This window comes from Pseudorasbora parva, chromosome 20, assembly GCF_024679245.1.
Source record: "Pseudorasbora parva isolate DD20220531a chromosome 20, ASM2467924v1, whole genome shotgun sequence".
NCBI lineage: Eukaryota > Metazoa > Chordata > Actinopteri > Cypriniformes > Gobionidae > Pseudorasbora > Pseudorasbora parva.
In genome coordinates this window covers 32,318,778-32,343,074 of record NC_090191.1, presented here as the reverse complement: position 1 = coordinate 32,343,074, position 24,297 = coordinate 32,318,778, and the positions used below count along the sequence as shown (strand labels likewise).

General features: G+C 38.9%; 1 protein-coding gene and 1 long non-coding RNA gene across 12 annotated transcripts in view; one reads left to right on the top strand and one right to left on the bottom strand.

The window, feature by feature from the left end:
• grip1 (glutamate receptor interacting protein 1) overlaps nucleotides 1-24,297 on the bottom strand; it is a 312,119-nt gene that overhangs the window by 61,218 nt on the left and 226,604 nt on the right. For all 11 annotated transcript variants that reach the window (XM_067426884.1, XM_067426883.1, XM_067426889.1 and 8 more), the window contains 6 exons: nucleotides 23,572-23,655; nucleotides 22,852-22,927; nucleotides 15,287-15,432; nucleotides 8,179-8,326; nucleotides 7,265-7,434; nucleotides 1,719-1,865 (listed from right to left, as the gene is read on the bottom strand). In XM_067426884.1, coding sequence (XP_067282985.1) covers nucleotides 1,719-1,865; nucleotides 7,265-7,434; nucleotides 8,179-8,326; nucleotides 15,287-15,432; nucleotides 22,852-22,927; nucleotides 23,572-23,655 — 771 coding nt within the window. The remainder of the gene's footprint in view (nucleotides 1-1,718; nucleotides 1,866-7,264; nucleotides 7,435-8,178; nucleotides 8,327-15,286; nucleotides 15,433-22,851; nucleotides 22,928-23,571; nucleotides 23,656-24,297) is intronic.
• The window catches only part of LOC137048681 (uncharacterized), a 34,591-nt gene that overhangs the window by 5,113 nt on the left and 5,181 nt on the right, over nucleotides 1-24,297 (top strand). The gene's annotated exons all lie outside the window — the stretch shown is intronic.

The following is a 24,297-nucleotide window of genomic DNA, read 5'->3' as shown; positions in this document are numbered from 1 at the left end:
GAATAAAGGCCAGATATAATACGGAGGAAGAGAGCAGTAGAGAGAGAGAGAAAAACAGTCTTTAGACACAGCATAGTTTGGAGACAAGGAAACAGCCGGGGAACAAATTAGTTCTGCTCTGTTTTCCAAATAGATCAAATAAAACACACTAAAAAAGACAAAAACAATACTGTCTTATCAAATAAAGCGCTATTGAGACATTCTAACAAATCCATTCCTGTATTGCATACAGCGTGACGCTAGCAATGGCAAGGTTATGGGTTTTCGATTCTCAAAGAATGCATGATTTAAAATGATTGAATAAAATATAAATACACTATATATATACTTGTGTGTGTGTGTGTGTGTGTGTGTGTGTGTGCACCTTAAAGGAAAACCCAGACTTTTACTTACTCACCGTATCCCCTAGAGTTAGATAAGATCATAAATACCATTCCCATCTCTGTGGGTGCCATAACTCTGTCTGACGCACCCACTGCTAACCTAGCTTAGCACAAAGACTGGAGGTAAATGGCTCCATCTAGCCTACTGCTCAATAAGTGTCCTAATGGAATGTTGTGATGTGTATAGTTATATAAACGGTTATATAAAATGTATATAAATATAAATTATTATAAGATAAACGGAAAATTAAAAGTCACAATTTTCTAGACCAATATGGTTTGGAACTATACTCTCATTCCTGCATAATAATTAAGTGGCAACCTCCCCCAGTTTCTGTTACGGAAGTGACTTCAACTGCAATTCCTCGACTGGCCAATAGGGACAGGCTCCAGAAGGGAGCAGAATCTCATCAAGCTCCATGTTAAAATGCCCAACACATTTACAGCCTGGTACAAATTGTGGTTTTGGTCTATACAGTAAATTTTGCCCTTCATGACTGTGAGGGGGTGAATGTTTTTTTATTTTATTACTTATTCGTTTACATTATATAAAGCCTTAAAATTCTGCATAATTAGGGGCATAGCCACTTTGAGTGACAGGTGGATAGCCATCTGTCTGCTGTCTGTTAGTCATCGCGCCACCTCAGCTCCACCCACGTCCTGCCTCATTGCCCATTTTTTATTATCTGGGAGTGACGCGCCGCCAAGAAGGCAACGGCCGGCTTGTCTCTGCTTTACATTTCAAAACTGTTCTTCAGAATCCTATGGGTGACGTCACGGACACTACATCCATATTTTTACAGTCTATGATGATAATCCCTTTGCTGACGTACCATGGGTGCATCAGGTGCAAGAATATTATGCAGCGCCTAAAAATATTTAAACTTCCATCAAAACAACCAACGTGACAACTTGCTTGCACAGAGCGTGCTGGGAACTATTTTCAGGTGCTGCATAATATCATTGCGACAGCAAAACTCCTTGATTATTACGCAGGAATGAGAGTCATATAGTTTTTTACATTTTCTATTGGTCTTAGTACACGATGTAACTATACACATCACAACATGTAAATAGGAAAATGTTCCCGTTAGCTGCTCATTTGGTCTGATGCTCATGAGGCATAGATTAGCCATATCTCTTATATGATATATGAGATACAAATTTCTAATAAATGACACCTTGAGTTTTTATTAAACAACAGAATCTGAAAAGCAACTTAGAAATATAAGTTATAAAGCCATAACTCACAAAATAATGGAATAAATATGTTACTGATGGGAGAAGAGGAGGATACAAGAGGATGAGGATGAAGGATAAGGGAAGGAACATTACGGGGGTTGTTTGGAGAGGTTTTCTGCTTGGTCTGGCTGCGGGACTGGTCGGGGTGGTAGGTGTTATAGTGTTGATAGGGAAGGAAGTTGCTGTTGTTGTTAGTTCCGGATTCCCAGGGCAATGGCCGGTTACTCCTCTGCACCTTGACTGACCACACGGAGAGGAAAGAGAGAGAGGGAGGACGTGAGCAGGAAAAGCATACAACACCACATACATGACAATGATACAAGAAAAAAAAATGCAAGGAGAGATATTTTAAGGTTTTGTAAACTGTTTGACCCTGGAATAAAACCACCATTGTAAAAAATAATAATAAAATATTATAAATTGTGGTAAATTATTAACTTTAAGAAATGTTCTAGCTTGAAGCAACCAATGTCACAAATACTGTAGACCTCACCAAAAATGCACCTGCACTTTCCCTAGCAATTTCTTCTGAGACTTTCGGTTATACATAGAAGACAAGCGGACCTGCTCTTTTTTTATATCTACAGTAGCAAGCACAAAGAGACAAAAAAACAAGCATTGCCATAGCAAGGTCTTACATATCCAACAGCTAGTGCTCCCCTCGAAGCGCCCTCCCAGGAATACACAACTACGGACAACTGCATTGATCATTTTCTATTTTGGCTCCTTTCTGTTTTCACAGTTAATTTTAGCAGCATGTTAGCTGTGCTTTCAAACACACAAGCACACAGCCTGGAAAGAGAGATTACAAAAGCAGTCTCAGGGAGAGAAGAGAGAGGCAAACTGGAGGGCAGTGGCTGCACAGGGGATTAGACAAAAAAGAGACTCGGTGAGAGGTGGAGGAGGAGTGTGTTTTTGTGTAAGGCAGGAGACCAGGGATCCATCATCATGATAGCATCAAACAGTAGCACAGAGTTGAAAGAAAGTGAATAAGCCATTGAGACCAAAGGTAATCAGGCCTGGACAAATGAGAGCTATTACTTCTACAATTATGTGTGTGTGTGTGTGTGTGTGTGTGTGTGTGCGTGTGTGTGCGTGTGTGTGCGTGTGTGTGCGTGTGTGTGCGCGCGTGCGCGCGCGCGCATGGGAGGAGGGGGGAAATCATGAATCATAGAAGGGAAGGTGCAAAGGAAAATATTGAGTGTTGTTGCAGGTGTCAACAATGTAGAATCTCTATACCAAGGGTGTCAACAAATTAATCTCTAAAAGAGATTTTTTTTTTTTTTTTTTTTTTTTGCATTATCATGATAACTTTTAAATAGAAATGTTTTGTTATTATATAGGTGATTATAAATTTTTGAATTCCATTTAAATATTGAAACTTGTATATTATATTCATGCATTACACACAGACTGATATATTTCAAATGTTTATTTCTTTTTAATTTTCATGATTATCACTGACAACTAAGGAAAATCCCAAAGTCAGTATCTCAGAAAATTAGAATATTACTTAAGACCAATACAAAGAAAGGATTTTTAGAAATCTTGGCCAACTAAAAAGGGATTAATTTTGATATGATTATTGCAGCAATGCGGCGTGGCATGGAGTCGATCAGTTTGCTATAATATACATGTGGCACTGCTCAGGTGCTATGAGAGCCCAAGTTGCTCTGATAGTGGCCTTCAGCTCTTCTGCATTGTTGGGTCTGGTATATTGCATCTTCCTCTTAACAATACCCCATTAGATTTTCTATGGGGTTAAGGTCAGGAGAGTTTGCTTGCCAAATAAGAACAGGGATACCATGGTCCTTAAACCAGGTATTGATTGCTTTGGGACTGTGTGCAGGTGCCAAGTCATGTTGGAATAAAGTCGCTTCATACAGTTGGTCAGCAGCAGGAAGCATGTAGTGTTTTTAAACTTCCTGGTATACGACTGCGTTGACTTTGGACCTCAAGAAACACTGTGGACCAACACCAGCAGATGACATGGCACCCCACACCAACACTGACTGTGGAAACTTTACACTGGACCTCAAGCAACGTGAATGGTGTGCCTCTCCTCCTCCAAACTCGGGGACCCCGATTTACAAAGGAAATGCTAAATTTACAGAGCCTAGAAATCTAGACGCACACTAGCGGCAGCAAATTTAATCTGCCCGCAAGTGTCGTCTAGCAACTCTCAATACCCTTCTGAGCTGTATTCCCCTAACTCTTGCCGGACCAATCACATTGTGTATAGAGTCGGTGGGCGGGGCCATAATGACGACGGCCGAGTTGCGTTTGCATGCTTCTAATAAACACAGAAACTGGCGAACGCCGGCGGTCTTTCGAATCAGCTTTGACCGCGATTCTGGAAGACTTGGAGTTAAGCTTTTCTCTGAGAAAAGAACAAAGAACGGCACTGAAGTCATTCTTAAAAAGGGAAGATGTGTTCGGAGTTTAGCCGACCGGATACGGCGAATGTTTAATCTATCAACAAGCTCTGTTTCACCTTCGTTGCTCTGGTTGGTGGTAGTGCTATCCTATCGCGTGCAGAGGGAGTTTAAAAGACAACCGTTTATCCCGCCCCTCGGATTGAGCCCTGTCTATGATGAGTTTCCAGACCAAACATCTTGATGTGGGTCTGGCTTGTCAGGCTAAAATTTACATTCATTAGATAACATAACTTAGGACCACTCAGCAGCATCCCAGTCCCTTTTGTCTTTAACCCAGGCAAGATGCTTCTGATGCTGTCTGTTGTTCAAGAGTAGCTTGACGCAAGGAATGCGACCCCATGTCTTGCATGCGTCTGTGCGTAGTGGTTCTTGAAGCACTGACTCCAGCTACAGTCAAGTCTTTGTGAATCTCCCCCACATTTTTGAATGGGTTTTGTTTCACAATTCTCTCCAGGATGCGGTTATTGCTATTGCTTGTACAATTTTTTCTACCTTCTTTTCCTTCCCTTCGCCTCTCTATCAAATGTGCTTGGACACAGAGCTCTGTGAACAGCCAGCCTCTTTTGCAATGACCTGTCTTGCCCTCCTTGTGCAAGGTGTCAATGGTTGTCTTTTAAACAAATGTCAAGTCAGCAGTCTTCCCCATGAATGTGTAGCCTACAGAACTAGACAGAGATCATTTAAAGGCCTTTGCAGGTGTTTTGAGTTAATTGGCTGATAAGAGTGTGGCAGTAGGTGTCTTCAATATTGAACCTTTTCACAATATTCAAATTTTCTGAGATACGGAATTTGGGATTTTCCTTAGTTTTCAGTTATAATCATCAAAGTGAAAAGAAATAAACATTTGAAATATATCAGTATGTGTGTAATGAATGAGTATAATATAAAAGTTTCACTTTTTGAATGGAATTAGTGAAATAAATCAACTTTTTTGATGATACAGTATAGACTACACTACTTATATGTTGCACTACAATGAACTACATGCACATGATAGCCAAGCAAAAAGATTCAGTTCAGTGTTTGCATCAGAAACTAGATGGGCCGAAGGGATATTATTTATGTTTTCATTAGTAGATTCAGATGTTTCCTGTGGCACACAGAGACTGTTGCCCATGGGAAGCACACCAAACCGATGTTGTGAATGCATGAGTATGTGGTGACAAGGCAGAATGTGTATGTGTGATGCATACATGCGTTGCGGTGTCAGCCAGCTGTCTGGTGTCGTGAAGTTTCTGGCATTAGCCAGCTGTCTGGAATTTCACAGCGGCTGGCATTTAGATCTGTGTTAGTATAGAATGCTTCACTGCACTAAATCTGCTCAAGCTGAGGAAATAGAGTACGCGACTGTGTGTGCAAACTGTGCAGTGGACGTGCAGCTGCATAATAACGCGAGAAGCCTGACAGTAGACGTGTGTGGCTCTTCACAGGATTCAGGAGTGAGCTTGGTCCACAGAATGTGTTTGGATGGTGCTCTAAACTCAATTTCCTTCTCTTAAGAGCCAATCAAGACGCCTCCTACCAGCTGACCCAAGGGTCACTTCATTGTTTTCTAGTGCCTGGCCTCTGAAAACCCTTACGACAGCAAGCAAGAAGCATTAGTATGTTGTGCCAGTCCACAATTATTTATGTTCTCTGGGCCTAGGCTTTAATTCATATCTTTATTAAGTTCATAGCTTCAACGTTGTTCAGCCACTGACCTTGTGGACGTTCTGCAAAATAATTCTAATTCTTCAATAGGTTTTTTATTTTAAACTTAGTGTAGGATGTCAGCAGAAGTACAGGGCAAATATGATGCGTTCTAAGACTCTGACCTCTTTTTTATGATTTGTGTCAAACATAAGCTAAATAGTGTATCTTTTAAGTTTGCCACCACAATTCTAATATGTTATGAGTGGTTGCTAGGGCGTTGATATGTGGAATATGAGCTGGATTTAACCTTTTACTATGTGGTAGCTAGGATGTTGCTGAATTTTCTGGTGTTCCAGTTTATACCAGAATGTTGCTACTATATGGTTGCTTAAGTGTCCTGTATTATGTTACTCTGTGGTTGATAGAATGTTGTTGGTAGTTGCCTGGGCATTTCTATGATATTCTAGGTGGTTGCCAGGGCGTTGCTATGTAGCTGGTCAGGAGGTTTTAGAATGTTACTGTGCAGTTTGCTAAGGTGTTCTGGTTTTTGCCAGAATGTTGCTACTATGTGGTTGCTTAAGTGTTCTGTAGCATGATACTCTGTGGTTAATAAAATGTTTTTAGGTGGTCGCCTGGGCACTGCTAGGCAAATGCTGAGGACGTTTTAGTATGTTACTGTGCAGTTGCTAGTTTGTTCTGTTTTTTTTTTTTTCAGAATGTTGCTACTATGTGGTTGCTTAAATGTTCTGTTAAGTCAAAAGTCTCAATTCTGGTCAGGAAGTACAACAGCATTCAAGCCTTTGTCTCTGGTGTTGAATGTTAGCATCCTGCTCCTGATAAGATGTGGCAGGGCACACATTGGATGAGGACGTATTCTCTGGGAGAATCATCCTTGCTCTAAACTTTTGATGTCAACTCTTGTTATCAAACCTTTTGGTGGCACACAGCTTAATAAAACCTGTCAGGTGATAAGAATGAGCTTTTGAACAACACGTAACCCCTGACAACCTGACACACAAGGCAAGATTCTATATATCTGCAGGAAAGATTCTTAAATATCATTAAGATAACATCATGTGACGAGGACACAGCTGTCCTTGCCCTGCTGTCAAACTCTGCATTCAGACAACATATTGTATCTAGGAACTACTTGGTAGATATCAAAGACATGCAAGAATTATGTTAGGCATCAATTATGCATATGGCATCACTTTCAATATCGATTAACTCGTTAAGGCAATGCCTCCACTCTCAGAGCACTGAGATTTGAAGAGCTACTCTAAGATGCATGATGTACAACAGTTTCCATTAATAAATGTGATTAAAAATAAAAAGCTGAGTGAGCAAAACACTGAATAAATGTGCATTAATCCACCACATTTTACAACCTGCATCCCTTTAGTGGTCTTACACACTAGAGAAAGCCCTAATGGGGTGTATGAGGGTGTAAAAAGAGCTGGATTGGTTTGAAGTTCAGCAGGGGTGCAGATAATTGCCTACAATACACTATATAAATTTTAATGAATGGATTTGAAGTGTTCTCTGAGTTAGGGTGTGTGGGTCTCTTACCATGTTCAGGACCCTTGAGAGCCAGTCTTGTCTGGTGATGTGGCAAAATCTCCATTTTGACGTGCTCTGAAGCGCTAGCTAGCAGCTGGGTGGCCTCAGCCAGTGTGCAATACTCCATACTTGTGCCGTCCACCGACAAGATGTGATCCCCTGCGTGCAGTGCTCCACACCTGCGAAGGCAATTAGATCACTTCCTGTTCTGCCAGTCCTAAACATTCACGGAATTACATTTATCACAGGCATCATTTCAAACACTCATTTAAAACCAATTCTTTTCAATACTGCAAATATCATGACTTTCAGTAGTCCAACATCAAACTTTGCTTTTATGCATTTTCAATTAACAATAATTGTATATAATTTAATTAAATTTAATTTTCAAATTTGATATATTTACTTAATATATAATTAATATATTGCCAACCAATTTAGAACAAATGTTTCATAAGAACTGCTTTTCTACAGTAGAAAAGCACAAAGTAGTTCCAGTTAGGGCACCTAAACTGGCACCCTGTCAATGGAAAATGGGTATAAGGCATAATAATAATTCCCACCCAATGTTTCTCCCACGAGCAAACTCTTGAATCATCTTCAAAGTGCTAATCTGTTCTGATGGAAAGGTTTGTACTTGCTCAGCACTCCACCACCCTTATTATTGTTCCGGGCCTTTCTGCTGGCATGAAGGCTAGATGAGTTATTGAATTTCTATAATTAGTTGCTAAGCTTTATGCATTGCAAACTTTGAAATTTTCACAAGCAAGCATCAGGTTTCTGCAGCATACATTTCTCTCCTCTCTATGCATTGATCTGGCTCACAGAACAATGGAAACATGATGAGCAATGATGCTTCATTCATAAGGAAGCGAAGCGGTCGTCTTCCTCTGTGTTGGGGAAATGATTGCAGCTGTAATTACCTATCGGCGATGCTGGCTGGTTTGACTTTGTCGATGATGATGACCTGCTTATTGCAGTACATGGAGGTAGAGAGAGCCAGACCTAAACTGGAGCCCATCGACTTGGCCACCTCCACCAACAGCGGGCCTGAAGCTGTGGCTACAGAATCTGTAAAGTATAGGAGAAAAACAGCGATTCAGAAAATATAGAATAAAATGGTTTTTAATCTCGTAACATTATGACATAATTCTTGAAAAGCTTTTTTTGATGCCTTTAAAACACCATAATTCTAAATTTAGCAGAGCGTATGAATAGACGTTTTCTCTGCTACGTCACCTATGTTAACTTGATGAATTTACGGACTTCATTAGCCTAGAAATCTAAACGCACCCTAGCGGCAGCACGTCTGATTTGCAGACAGGGTCGTCTAGCAACTCTCTATAGACTTGCGAGCTGGAAAAATTAAACTCTGGTCAGGCCAATCACATCGTATAAAGAGTTGGTGGGCGGGCTTAACATAATGATGGTTGTGGAGGTTCCACGTGCTACTTGTTAACAATGAAGCTGGTGAACGGCAGTCTTTCGAATCGGCTTTGGCTGTGACTCTGGAAGATTTGGAGTTAAGGTTTTCTTTGAGAAAAAAAACAACAAAGAATAACACTGAAGTCATTCTTAATAAGGGAAGCTGTGTTTTTTTAGTTTTGGTGAACCTATACAGTTTAATCTGTTCTGCTACAGATTGTTCTACTCTGTTCTGTTCCGCTATCGGTAAGCCCCTCACCTCGAACGCAGATGAGCCAATAGCAGTTGAGCATCAGTTGCACGGGCAACGGAACTCTGACATCTTTAGGTTTCAGCACCATAGAGAAACACTGGAAAATCTGATGCTCTCATCGGTTTAATGGTGTTTCTGCTACAAAAATGGTAAAACGATGTTCCTGGGTTACACTGATTCCAGGTATCCTGAGAGGATTATTATTATTTTTTTTTGGTTGTCATATTACGATTAAAATTAGTAATAGGTAAGTAACTGTTCTCACATAACGGTGTTTGTCAAATCAAAAACACATAAATGATGGTCTACTACATTTCAGTGCATCTCTTCATATTAGATGGTTACATGTAAATTAATTTAACCTAACCCTGTGGTACATGAACAGTGTTGATCCTGGATGTTATCATCTGCGATCGTAATGAGGCTTCTCCTCATATTCTTCTGTATCATTTAGTTTGTTTTTGTAAAAAAAATTCATATTTCTGTGAGTTTAAATATGTTTAAGGTCTACATTATCTGTCTTACTATAGTTGAGGGACTCCTATTTTGATGGGTATTATAGTTTACGGGTAGTGAAAGGGAGAGCTCGCACGCAGTTTATTGGAGTGTTTTTTGTAATTTGCTGTGTATGTTAATAATAATGCAATGGAGAGAGAGAGGGTTTGTGAATGAGACGTTAATGGACACACTTTGTTTGTTTTGCTCTTACAGTGATTTTTTTTGGAGTGAAAAACGATGTAATAAACTCCATAAACCATCAGTAAAGTTTGGTACTCATTCAGACGGGGTATATTCTACATTTTGTGTCCAAAAACATCTTGGGATAAGGTTTTCTGCTGTCATTGTAAGACAGCAAATCCGTTTGTTTGTCCGAGTTAGCAACAGTAACTAAGGGGGGCGGGGCTTACCAATAGTTCAATTATTAACTAGCTCCGCTTCACATTGCTCTGGTTGGATGTAGCGCTATCCAATTGCGTGCAAAGGGAATTTGAAAGACAACCGTTTATCTCGCCCCTCGGATTAAGCCCTGTCAATGGTGAGTTCTCAGACCAAACATCTTGATATGGGTCTGGCTTTTCAGGCTAGGACTTCATACATCCAACTAAGCATTACTTTTACACCAGCGGAAACAGTTTGAGATGTTTTGCTTCTAATGCAATGAAATTACATACATTTGTAAGTGTGGCTTAAGTGCCCAAATACATGGGAGAAAGAAAAAGCCATTACGAATCATGGTTATACACCCACACACACATGTACACACACCTCATTAATGTGAATGAGGGCGAGTGGTTGCGGTTGGACCTGTTAAAGTGTAATAGAGGTAATTCAACATCTCAGTTTAGTAATGGGCTGCACTAAAGACCTGATTACACCATACGTCTTCAGAGCGCGGAGGAAACCACCATGCGTAAACGTGTGTCACACGGCCGCTCTTCCAGCCTGTTTCCAACATGTGCTGATTTCACTCGATGGCCATTACAAAGAGAAATAGCTCCTGCTGTTGGTGTGTGGAGCGGACAGAAGGAGCAGCCGGTCTTTAGTTAGAGCGGGCGTACAGCTGTCGGCTGTCAGGTGTGTCAACTTCCTCCCTGCATTCGTGGTAAACACACTTGCTGCCATCGCAAAATGCCAACGTACCGGGGAAATTCCAGCGCTAGTCTGACAGACGCTGCTTTGGTCTGTAAAGCAGTTCTATAAAGACTCAAACGTGGTGACATGTTTAAAATGTTAAACAGCAATGTGGTATGGGAACAAGTACGCAAGGAACATTGTACATTTACGTTTATGCATTTAGCAGATGCTTTTAAGGTCTAGGTTAAACTAGATTAGGAAGCAAAAAGGAGACATTTTAGACCAGTTTAAGTTTTAGACCATTGGAGATAGGACAAAGAGTAAAGTAATTACAGATTGGCTGGTCAGGGTCTGTTTGTTTGAGGGTCAAGACTTGGTTTTAGGGATAAGTTTACAATAAGGTTAAGGGTAAGGATTCAGGTTAGGCACTTAGTTGTGATGAATAAGGTTAGGGTAAGGAACTAGAGCATTGTATCGATGTATGTCCGCATAAATATAGCTGTACGTGTGTGTGTTGGTTTAAGGGTGTAGGATGATTAAGTGCTTGCGGAAGAGGTGTTTTTAGCTGTTTAAAGATGTGGTTTTCTCAGCAGTTTGAGAGAAGCTGCTCACCTCACCAGAGAGAAGTAAAGAGGTTGAAGATTTTACATTTATTTATTTAGTAGACACTTATCCAAAGCGACTTAAAACTGAGGAATACAGAAAACAATCACTCATGAAGGCGAACAAATACAAAAATTGCCTGAAATACTAAGTTTTGAACATTCCCTAGGACAGCACAAGCTAGAATAGGGAGGATTTTTTTTGTGCTCACGGAAGAGATGAGTTTTCAGCTGTCTTTTGAATATTGTCAGTGATTCTGCATTCCGGATGGAGGTGGGAAGATCATTTCACCAGGACGGAGCGGTGAAAGAAAATGTTCTGGAAAAGGATTTCATGCCTTTCTCTGATGGTACCATGAGCCGTTGTTTCCTTAGCTGAGTTAAGGCTTCTGGTGGTGGTGGTGGTGGTGTGTGTGTGTGTGTGTGTGTGTGTGTGTGTGTGTGTGTGTGTGGGGGGGGGGGTTATCAAAGTATGTGGGTGCTGAGTTTGAGATGGATATGTAAGCTGGCGTCAATGCCTTGAACTTGATGTGAGCAGCGACTGGTAATCAGTGCAGAGAGATTAGAGAGGTGTGACATGGACCCTTTTGGGATCATTGAAGATGAGATGTGCCACTGCGTTCTGGATCATTTGAAGCGTTTGGATCGCATGCTCAGTTAGGAGTGGTCTGATCTTTCTGATGTTGTGCAGCGCAAACCTGCATGGCTGTCTTTGAAATGTGGTCTTTGTAGGACAGCTGGCCATCAAAGGTTACTTCAAGATTTCTTGAAGGGAAAATCAAGGATGAACCTAGCTGGATGGTGAAGTTGTGTTGTAGAGTTGGACTGGCAGGGAAGACAAGAAGCTCAGTCTTTGCCAGGTTGAGCTGAAGGTGATGTTTTTTTCTTCCACAGCGAGATTTTGGAGTGCGACTTTGTGGCATGAACATAAGGAATTATGGTAGCACTTTATTTTACAGTCCTGTTCCCCATATGTACATAACAATTGCAATAACTGGGTTATAACTAGGTACTAAACGTACCCCTAACCTTAACCCATGTAGTTACCTTATATTACCAGTACCTTCTTGGGCAAGTACACTAACTACTTATACTGTAAAATAAAGTGTGAATTGCCACTTGTAATTGTTATAAAGCATTCAACATTGATCAAGAGTCCACTAACTACATTCAAATATGTCTAAATTTATTTGTAATAGTGGTATTTTGGCTGGTACATTGTAATCTGGTTGGATAGTAAAGAGCTGACTATTCCAGTAGACAAAATGATCAAATTGCACCTCACTTTAGTGGAAGTGTGGGATAGCTAAACATGCTAAACGAGATCCAAGTGATCTACTTGAGCCACCATGACAGCCAATGATGATTAAACACCTTTTTCTAGCCCCTGATTTCCACCTTCACCTTCCTGCCAAGCCTCACAGACCCACATGACACCAGCTAAACAGGGATGAATCCATTAATAAAACCAGGGGTGGGGAAATGGTTCAATCACATGGGTGCCATCCAGGTGACAGAGGCTTGGTGATTAACGTGCCACCGTTACGCGCATCAGGCCGACGAGGGCTTGATCGAGGAGCTCACTAAGGAGCGTTTTTGTTGCTGTGAAGGGCTGGAGGAGCATGAGGCGATGGGAGGAAGAGCAGTTGTAAATTGTGATGAATGCACAGGGCATGCTTGGTCTTTGGCGGTTACTTTTAATCAAACCTCGTTACTGTACGTGTCCACTGGTGCAGAGCTAAGCAGCCATTTTCAATTCCATATACAGGACATTGTGGGGTTGACAGTGGAGCGGAGCAAGTGGTGAGAGTGTCAAACAGATGAGACGATGCACAATATTATGCAAATGAGATACAAAAAAGCTGTCTTGCAGCCAATCGCTGTAAGTCACAAGCAGGAATCAATGTCTGTCGGGGATACATAAAGTAAACGGACCTCTTTACAATTGTATCATGTAATTGTGCATGCATGATTATTTTATGTGATATTTACTAAAAGTAATCATAGATTATAGATGCTCGTTATATATTTTTCAGAAAACTTCGGTCATGCTGTTTTTATGGGAATTGCAATCACTTCAATAGGAATCCATTTAAGTGAGGGCGAAAGATTTTCCCTTGCATTTTTTGAAACTTGCCATGTTGACCAACAGAAAGCTGTTTTGAATGACTTCTGAATGAGCTGCGTTTCATCTATTGTTAAACTACTGACAATAGATAGTAAACCTTTTTTGTCCATGAGATGTTGTGAACGTTATCAGGGCTTAACACCGCAGCACGGCAACTCAGCTGGTAATGTCTGATTCATGAATTATTGTTTTGAGTTGGATATTCAAAATAAACTGTTCTGATTCACAGATTCGTCAGATGTCATCACTAGCATTGTCTTCCTCATAAATACTATACTAAGCAAGATAGTTAATAAGACAGAAAGAGAGAGTGTGAGGAAAGAGGGAAACAGAGGGTGTAAATTGCTTTAGGTGTGAAGAAAGTTTTATTTTGGTCAGAAATCCAGGACAAAACAGTCTTTAGGTTACACAGCAAGACTTAAACTGAGAAGGAAAGTGCACTGACCAAAAACAGTCAAAAGGCACTGTAAGGTAGTTAGTGCTGTTCAAACAGCACTGTTCTGAGGGGCATATCAGTGCAGTGAAGCAGGATGTACCTTTTTACTAGACTTCCACAGCAGAAAGAGAATATATCAACTTCCGGGTCAGAGCCCAAAAAAGACATTGAAAAGATGAGTTACAGCCACGGGCCACTTCAAATCTTAAGAGACGTTCCTTTTCATTTCAGTTCAGCTCACTAACTGTCACCTTCTTCCTTGTCTTTTTTCACCTCTTTCACCTCTTTGGCACTCTGTCATTATCCACAGCATGTTTCCCCTGACATTTACAAATGCTAGAAAAACATTGACATTTGAGAGTTGGATGACATGAACGAACTTCTTTAAAATTGCTATAATATGTTACATTCTGTAAATGTTGTTTTCAATCGATGTGTTTTCAAATACTGTAATGGTTTTCCAGCCAGAACAATTAAGCCTCAACAATGATCCAGAACACAACCGCACAATTGGTCTACGGAAAAAAGAAAGAAAAGAAAAACACACACACACACACACACACACACACACACACACACACACACACACACACACACACACACACACACACACACACACACACACACACACACACACACACGGCCCATGACATGTCCCTTCTTGACAAAGGTACTGCCATTCAGAAACACTAGAACTTGTAGGAAAAAACATTAACATTCACTAAATGTTCAATAAAAGTATAAAAAAATTACACTACAATACAAACAAAAGTATATATAATTAAAAGGAATATAAAATTCCCCTAAATAAAAACAAAATACTAAAACAATAGTAGTCTCAGTAGTAAAGGTGAACAAATAAAGACATCATTTTAATAACTACAAGTAAATTCACCTTTATAGCAGCAGCACATATAACAATATTGATTTTATCACTTTTCTGCAATTTCACTTGTGTAGATTTGTAAATGGATTAATACTGAAATATTAAAAATAAAAAATAATATAAAATGTATTGTTATTAGTGCTGTCAAATCAATTAATCCAAACAATTTTGTAAATAGATGTAAATGCAAAATCAGAATACTACGCAAACCTCCAAATATTTTTATGCATTTAATATATATATATATATATATATATATATATATATATATATATATATATATATATATATACATATATACACACACATACATATATATATATATATATATATATATATATATATATATATATATATATATATATATATACATATATATATATACATATATATATATGTATATATATATATATATACATATATATGTATATATATATATATATATATATATATACATATATATATATATATATATATATATATATATATATATATATATATACACACACACACACACACACAGACTTTTATGTTAAATACGATTAATTGTAATTAATCAATTTGAAAACCCCAGTTGTTATATAATTTAGTCTATATTACATTTCATGAAATAATAATTTTTGCTTCATTATGATAAACTCCATATTTAATTGCCCATTTAATTATTAAAAAAAAGGTATGTGAATTAACAGGGGGTGGGATTAGATAAAGTGGGAGTGTCCTTACCCATGACTGACACATCGTACTCTATGAGAAGTGTGGCTTCCTGGCCACACTGTTTGAGGATGCTCATGGCCTCCGCGTGAGACGCTCCATGCAGACGAATTCCGTCAATGCTGAGCAGCCGGTCACCAGGTTTGATAGTACCTTCCCTGAGAGAGAAAACAAAATACAATAAAGACTGAAAAGGCCTTTTTGAACTACAGAAGAAACAAGAGAGGCACCCAGAGACATGACAGCACTTGTATTGTGTGTCCTCCCCTTGTTTGCTCCTAACAATAAGCCTTTAAAATGCAGAAAAGGTTACAGACTTTACAATTCCTCACATTCCATCTGTTATCGTGGCAGGCAGGTCACGTCTGTGTTCAACACACCAGAGACCTTTCCAAAACCAAAGTAATTCCTAAACTAAGACCAGGTACCGCTCTGAACCTCAAAAGATATAAAAAAATTAACTCATGTACCATGGGAAGTAGGAGAAAATGCAACTATCTTTATCGGGCCATCTGGTATTTTGTGTTCTTGGACCATCTGATGCATATGCACACAAAACTGGCAAATTCAGGCTGACACTTCTGGAGGCAATCTGATTGGCTGGCTTCTATGCTTTTTAATCAGAGTGTCTGGAAAAAAGATGCGTTTACAATGACTGCAATCTGAGGAAGAAAAAATCTCAAGTCAGTTTGAATTAAGATATTTGATTTGGCAAATAAATTAGATATGTTAATGGTTTTCTGAGTTACATTCAAAAGTTTGGGGTCAGCAAAATTTGTAAGAAATATGTATTCAGCAAGGTTGCATTAAATTGATTTTACAGTTACAAAATATTCAAATAAATGTGTTTTTTAATTTTCTATTTAAATATGATACAAAATCATTTACTACAGTTTTCACCCAAAATATTAAGCAACATAACAAATTGCAATATTATTAGAAATGCTTCTCAATCACCAAATCAGCATATTAGAACAATCTTTTAAGGATCAAATGACATTCATTGAGGAATAAATCACATTTTAAAAGATGAAAATGATTAAAATATGTTAATAATATTACTGTTTTACTGTACTTTCAATAATAAAAAGAAATAAATAATGCAGCCTTAAGAGACTTATAAAAAAAAAAAAAAAAAAAACATTAACAATCTTACAAACCCAAACTTTTAAATGGTTGTGTAACTGTGGAATTGTCTGTACTTAATAGCTTTGGACAAATTTAACATTCCTTACTTATTTTCTTTTTCAGTTTTCTCCATCTAAATGTTAGCGACTGTGATAAATTATGCTTTTGCACAGTGGTCTGTGGTGCAAAAATAAAAAAAATTAAAAAAAATAAAAACCTTTTAAATACAAAGGTAAACTGTGATTAGTTGATGTGTACAGTCTCTTTCTGTTTAAATCTGGCTCGGCCAGACTATTGAGCTTTATGAGAGCAGATTTTAACCTAGAATAACAGGGAGCAGCCCAAGAGACGAGTTTTGGTTAGAGGCCTGATTTATAACTCATACGAAATTAAATTTGCTTTTTTTTTATATTCCAAGGGGGCCGTTTTCTCAGACTACAAAATGTCAGAGGCCAGTCAATACCAAATTGCAGAGGAACAGAACACAATATTTACCCAGAAAAACAGGAGCTATGCCACTGAACAAAATAAATAGAAATACTCTGTCAGTAAGAAATGAAATTACCAGTGTGCAAAATGAATATTGATATGGGTGTGGGGAACGAGAGAAATGGGCTAGCGTGTAATGATGGTAATAACAGAGCAGTTCAAACGCCAGAGTGAATGAAATATCACGCCAGTCCATTTACAATTCTCAAGCGAGCGCTGAAGTTGCAGGGCAATCTATTCCGTTTCCGAAAGGAACTCCAACTGGGAAACACTATTTTCATCAAGCAAATTCTTCAGCAATGACTACAGTCCAGCTATGCTGAACCTGTAAAGATAAAAGTCAAACCCGTAGCAAGGAACCAGAGAGAGATCACACGTACATGAGCTAAATTTCATCCTTTAGTTTAATGTGACATGCAGAAATAAAGTCAGTCATAAAAAAATACAGATATGAAATAATAATAAAAAAATCACTACATGCACATTTATTGGTAACCAACATCATAGATTCTATTAGTTGTAGATTAAAATGTGAAATCAGTTCTAAATCCTAGTGAATAGCCTAAAGAGAAATTCTGAATGCTGTAAGAAAATTAATTATGCTAAAGGGGTAATGAACTGGCTTTTTAAAATCTTCTATAATGTCGTCTGAGGTCAACTTATGACGTTTGCATGTTTTTTACATTCAAAAACATCACAATGAATAAGTAACTAGGCTATTTTCTACACTGGTTTTGAGCCTTTTTTAAAGCTACACTGTGTAACTTTTTTAGTTTATTCTTAGCTAAAAGCACTTAGTTCTTTCAAAAATATATGTGCTCATTAATGTATATTTACTTCTTTCGAGTAATAAAGTATTCTCGTAAGTTTATGATATGCCATTGAAAATACATACGGGTGAGGGGTTCGAATGCTGGTCGCCATGTTGCCTCTCCATTGTACATTAGCCAAAGAGGGACATACCCATAAATTCAAGCCTCGTCTTTCGCCTTTTCACACTCAATGGTACCGTGTCGAATGTGAAGAGGGGGATTGCCATGTTAATCTTGGAGCAAATCGGCCACCGTAGGAGTTGAAACGAAATCAAAATTGAGAGGAACAGAAACTATTATTCAATGGATGGTCATACAGCTTTTCACCGCTAGATGAGGGAAAATATCACACAGTGTAGCTTTAAGAAACGCTCGGTTTTGATGGGCGTGCCGCACTAAAGACTTGGGAGTAAACGCTCACTGCTATGATTGGATAAGATTTGCATATTTAATAAACTTCTGCTCCTGTCAGTACATGCAGTAATTGTTTTGGTAGTGTGTGGGATCTCACACACACACATGCACGCACGAAAACAATGCACATATAGAAAGGAATGTTATTTCACTATTTAAGATGGGTTTTGGTAGCCCGTCTGAAAAGCACATAGCCCCAGGACGTTGGGCTTTGCGAGCCCTGGCCAAATACAAATCCGAGTCTGATCCCAAATCGCAATGAACCAACAACACCCCAAATAAAGGATCCTTCAGCCTTTGACAGCGTGCTAAGGTATGTTCAGTTAGACATGTACACATAATCAAAATGATCTATAACAATGCATACTATATAGGGTTGAGTCCTGAACTCTACTTTTAAGGGTACTGACCAAATTACGTCTGTACTACCGAGTACCGATTGATATTAAATTGATCGGTACCAAATTTAGGTACATGAGTACACTTCTGGGGATATAGACTAGTGTCTGTGAATATTAAATCGCAAAAAGACTATTTAAATATGAATTCTACGCGTCTCTATGAATGCGTGTCTTGAATTAATTTAGCTCACACACACACACACTCATATGAATGTATGAATGAACGTCATCTCCAGAGCCTGAGTCACATTCATGCTGACTTAAACACACAGAAAGTCAAAGGTCATGGCAACCCGTCAAAATAAAAGTCTGGTTTAACTTGACATGTATATTACTGTTGTACTGTAGAATTTAGATACGTCTCAATGTAATTATTATAACGCTAATAATAATCAACATATTTTCTTACATGTTTTAATTTTACCAGTAGGCTATACAGCTCATTTATAAAGCACAGCACTTTGTCTGACAAAAAGTTTGTTTAGTTAAATTAAGATATACATTACATTAATGTTTTATGTCTTCATTTGATTACCAGAAGATACACAACACAGAATTCGTGGGAAATCTTTTCATAGAAATTAAATAAAAAATAATAATAATATGGTTGTTTTTTTGTAAATATTATAGTATACAAACATCACAGACAATGGCAGACAAAGACGTAGGCAGCTCTAGTATAATATCAACTTTCCCTTAAGCTTTTGATATATATAAAAGGTCTCCTCTAAGTTTCAGAGCTGAAAACTTCCTTGTTAGTCAAAAAAAAGCTTTTATAGACACCAGACTCAGCAAACCGTCCTGTGCTTCATACTCACATCATGAGACGAAACACCGCCTCAACAGCGCATCTAATCCAGTAGCCTCTCCTACAGACTCATGGAGCTGATCGGCTCGTGCTAGCTGGTCAAGAACAATAAACATGCCGAGGAAGATAGCAAGATATTGCGCTATTTCTGGTTGTGGAAGAACACAGTCGCTACATAAGCTTCCTTCTGATCCTAATATTAGGAATGTGTGGTTGAACTTTATTTTTAATGAAGTTCCAGCTCCCGTGGAGAAGACATGTTCACTTCAGTTCACTGCGGAATCGTTTGTAAACAAATCTCCGGTCGATGCTGGATTTGGATCTGACAGGAATGGTGCAACACACGTATGTGAGTAAAACATGTTTTTATATGTAATAGTATTGCATTGTTATAGATTGTTTAGCTTATGTGTACGTGTCTAACGGAGCATAACTTTAACACACTGGACTCGCCATATTCACAAAGCCCGGTAGGCCGATGAATCTCATTATATTCCGTTCTTGATCTGTGCTATTCTCTTTCTCTCTCGTTGACATCTGAAGGGCGGCGGGCGCGCCGAACGTGTATGTGTGTGCGCGCGGTTCGCACTTATATCGCCCGGTCGTGTGGGCTATGTGTAATATAAAAAGAATAGTCCATTCATTCGCCGGTGGATTAGAAATAAATCAGTGTGTTTGTTTGATAAAGACGTTTACGAGCCCTGAACTGACCTGAACTGACTCAATAAATATGCAAATCTTCTCCAATCCTTGCCGTGGGTGTTTACTTTCAAGTCTCCAGCGCAGCACACCAAAACCCAGCGTTTTGGAGAGAGCCTTAAAACCAGTGTTTCTACATAGCCTATAGCCTATTTTCTTACTTAGCCTATTCACTTACTTATTAGTTATGACGTTTCTGAATGTAAAAACCACATGAACATCATAGGTTGACCTCAGACAACAGTATAAAAAAGAAAGGAAGTTCATGACACCTTTAAATGACTTACAGTTTATTAAGTCTTACAGTCTTTACAGTTATTGATGTAAACAGCCCCTAAAGTACCGAAAAAAGGTACCGCTGGGTACCAGTACCGAATTTCAGGTACGGGTACCGATTAAAAGGAGAACGGTACCCAACCCTAATACTTCCTAATAATTTTGCACGCCCAATTTTTCAGTTTTTGATTTGTTAAAAAAGTTTGAAATATCCAATAAATTTCATTACACTTCATGAATGTGTCCCACTTGTTGTTGATTCTTCACAAAAAATTACAATTTCATATCATTATGTCTGAAGCCTGAAATGTGGCAAAAGGTTGCAAAGATCAAGGGGGCCGAATACTTTCGCAAGGCACTGTAATGGCTATGCAACTGTCCCTAGCAAACCAGCCTATCCACAACTTTCCCGAACTCTGACCTTTTCCATGATCGCTATGGCAATGTAGAACACGCCGGTAACGAACTTCCGGTTTACGTTAGTCTGTACTGTTATCAGCTAAACGCTTGGTTGTATTATGAGGATTCAGGAGTAGACTTTTACAACACCGCTTCAGGCAAAATGATCACATGTCACAGATGGTCGCATGGATCTGACAATCTTACAAGAACTTACTGTAGCACTAAACGATTCACCCGAGTTGTGCGGCGCACACATTTTGCCACTGTGTGGTAGACTTGGCTGTTCCTATGATCCACGCAAGATTTACCTTCCGTCCATGCGCCTGTAAATCGATTTTATTTTATTATAAATAAAGGTTTATTTGTTTCTAGTTATTTATTTTGTTAGATATTTCCACTTTGCGGGGGTTCCGCAAAATAATTTTATTTTCCCGCGACACGCACACAATAATATCTTGCCACTCGCATACGCATTCACCATCAGATATGTTCCCACGCCGCACTCGGTTGTGCTGGGTCCCGCGGGAGTGCAGGTCTCTATTTAACGTTAGGTTGTTAGAGCGGTCTTGCTACACAATAAATCTGTAAATTACTGAAAACAATAAACATACCCCTTGCAAAAAATTATACAGTTGTACTGCAGTATTTTAAATAGGTTAAACTAATATATTATATAAACTCAATAATTAAATTTTCAGCAATGAAATTTTAATTTTTATTACAATGCACTTAAATTAATTGAAGTTCATGCATCTATTTTAATGTTGATTAAAAAAAAAGTCTACTGACAAGGTCTGACATGATTTCAACAATTACAAATATTAAAATATAAATATTAATTCTACATCACTATTCTTGAGTTTATTTTAAGCTCGTTGGGCATTGAATGGGTGCGTATGGTGCTAGGCAACATGTCAAACGGGTCCGTTTATGTTGCATGGTTTATGGAAGCAAGTAGGTTTCTGAGGTGAGAGACCGCGGCGCTCAGCGCTCATTAACCCCGGCGAGAGCAGCCTTAACTCGGCTCGTCCTTCTGACGACTGCCGCTGCCTGGCAGAAGCAGAAGCCCCTCCCATGACGCAAATTCGCGTCTGTTGTGTAGTGAATGAAGCGGATGGATTCAAAATTTTCACGCGTCCATGTTCGCACGAATAGCGCTATTTATTCTCGTCACTCGCGTCTGGTGTGAACATAGCATAACTGTAATGTGTGCTAAACCGGAACTGAGATACCGTCAACCGGAAGTATCGAGTGTCATGGCGACGCCCACTAAGACTCGCAGGAAAGTTGTGGATAGCACTGGTTTAAATAGGTTTTAAAGAAGGACAGTCATTAAAATGTTATCACTTAATGTTTGTGCTATGTATTGTTATGCTTATTAGATTATACTTGCATTAGCTAAGCAAAATGCTAATACTAAACTCCACAGACATAAACTGTGAGTCAAGTCTGTGAGTCAGCTATTTGTATGATGCACAAATAGTGTCTTGGCTATATATGGAGTGTTTCTAATCAGCACTGTTTAGTAAGGATGCTGCCTAGGTTTTTGGAAAAAGGCTTTATTAGCTATGTTTCCATCCTAAAGTTGGGAATTTGTACTTGTTCACAAAATTTGAATATCGCATAAAACATTTGCAAGCAGCGTTCCCATGCCATGTTTTCAAGAGAACAAAATAGTCACTTCCTGGGAAATTGATAAAATATCTGTAATAAAAATGCGTTGCTACAATTGGGGAAACCACTGTGTCTTTTTTTCCCCCCAGAGCGCGCAGACAAAATGCAATAAACGCTGTCATGTTATCTTGTATTCGAATAGGATGCTGGTGTTTAGGAATGCAATCATGTGAGACACTTGCGGAGGAAATTAAACCAAATCATTCCGATGACAGACTTTAGCTCAGGCATTTTAGAGCGACCAAACTGTCATTTAAGATGCTGTGCAATGAAATTGGTCTGCTGGTTAGTCCAGTTATCCAATCACATCCTCTGTTGAGGCAAAGTCATGTGAATTTTGCACAGTGTTGCACATCAAGTGATTTAGTCGATAAACGCGTTTCCATCATATGCACGTCTTCATATCGGATAAAAAAAATGCATCAGCAAAAATAGGTGGATAGAAACATCCGGTACAGTTCAGGTCCAACTCACCTGTCCGCCGGACCACCGGGTCTGATGGTTGTTATGGTAACCGGGCGAGATTTGTTCCTGTCTTCATGGGCACCTCCTACACCACGAAAAAAAAAAAACTTGTTTTGATACATTGAACAAATGTGGCCATGAAACACTGTACACTTACACTTGTGGATATGTATACTCACATTTGATGTTTAACATGCTGTAAACTTAAATTACAGCTCCAAATACTAGCTTAGTGCTTCACACCAAAGGCCATTTGCTCACCTCACTGATATTTCCATATTTTTCTACAAAGGTACCAGATTATACATTTTTAAAGCTGCTCGCTATAAAATTGCATAGCATTGAATTCACAAATGGAGTCTTGAAGATGAAAAGGAAGTCCTCAATATGTCTCTTTGAGACAGATTTGAGAGAAGCAGCAAAGCTAAACAAGACCCTTACAGGAAACCTTTTTCTTCCGTCTGTCTTCAAAAGACTTCATACTCTAGATGTATCTAAATGGTCTCTTTCTTTTAATGATGTCTGCTTGGTAAATATTTGGAAATTGAGCATTAGAAGCGTGGCTGAAAGCTGCTTCGTCTCCTTTCAGCGGGCCCAAGGGCAGCAAATCGAATCTTCAGAGAAAAATAGTCTCTTTTTGTTTGATGTCAATGTGAATGAAAGCGCGTTGATGAGGTAGGTTCAAAGACATTTGAACTCGGATGTGAGGAAGTCTATGGAGGAACTCACCTCTGATGACGAAACCGAATGTATTGCCTTCTTTGTGCAGCGTCACCTCCACGTTTTTGAACATGACCCCTGAGCCCTGTACGGCTGAAGAAGAAAATGAATAGGTCAAAGATCTGTCAAGACTTCAATGCTTCACCAGGATATAAAAATGAATGAACTAAAACTAAAATACAAGAAATAAACTCAAATACATTTCACAACACTAAGAGTGAGGTAACTGTAAGAGTGTAAGATTGCTGTTATAAAACTCATTTTAATTAATAAATGGTAGATTGATAGTAGTAGATTACTTAAAGGTCCCATGGCATGGATTGTTTTATTGTTTTATAATGTTTCCTGGGGTGTACTTATATTGTTAGTATGGTTATTACATCAAAAAATGTCATAATTTTGAAATAAAAGGCATTTTTCTATACTGAGATTAGCCCTTTGGCTGGAATGCTCTGCTTCAAGAGGTGTGTCTGCTGTGAGTCTTCAGTGAAAACACCCACTGTCGTGATTGGCTGACATCTTTACATTTGAAATGAGATTACGTGCGGAGGGGGCGTGGTTTAGTCAGGCGCGAGCAGGAGCAGGAGCAGCGCTGCCAGTCGAGAGAGAGAGAGAGAGACAGAGAGAAACGGAGCGGGGGAAAGATTGCTGAGAAAGTGTTATTGTACCGAGTTTTTGAGAGCGCAAGTTTATTTTTTTTGTATCTAAGAGCTCTGAATAAACATGAGTGAACTT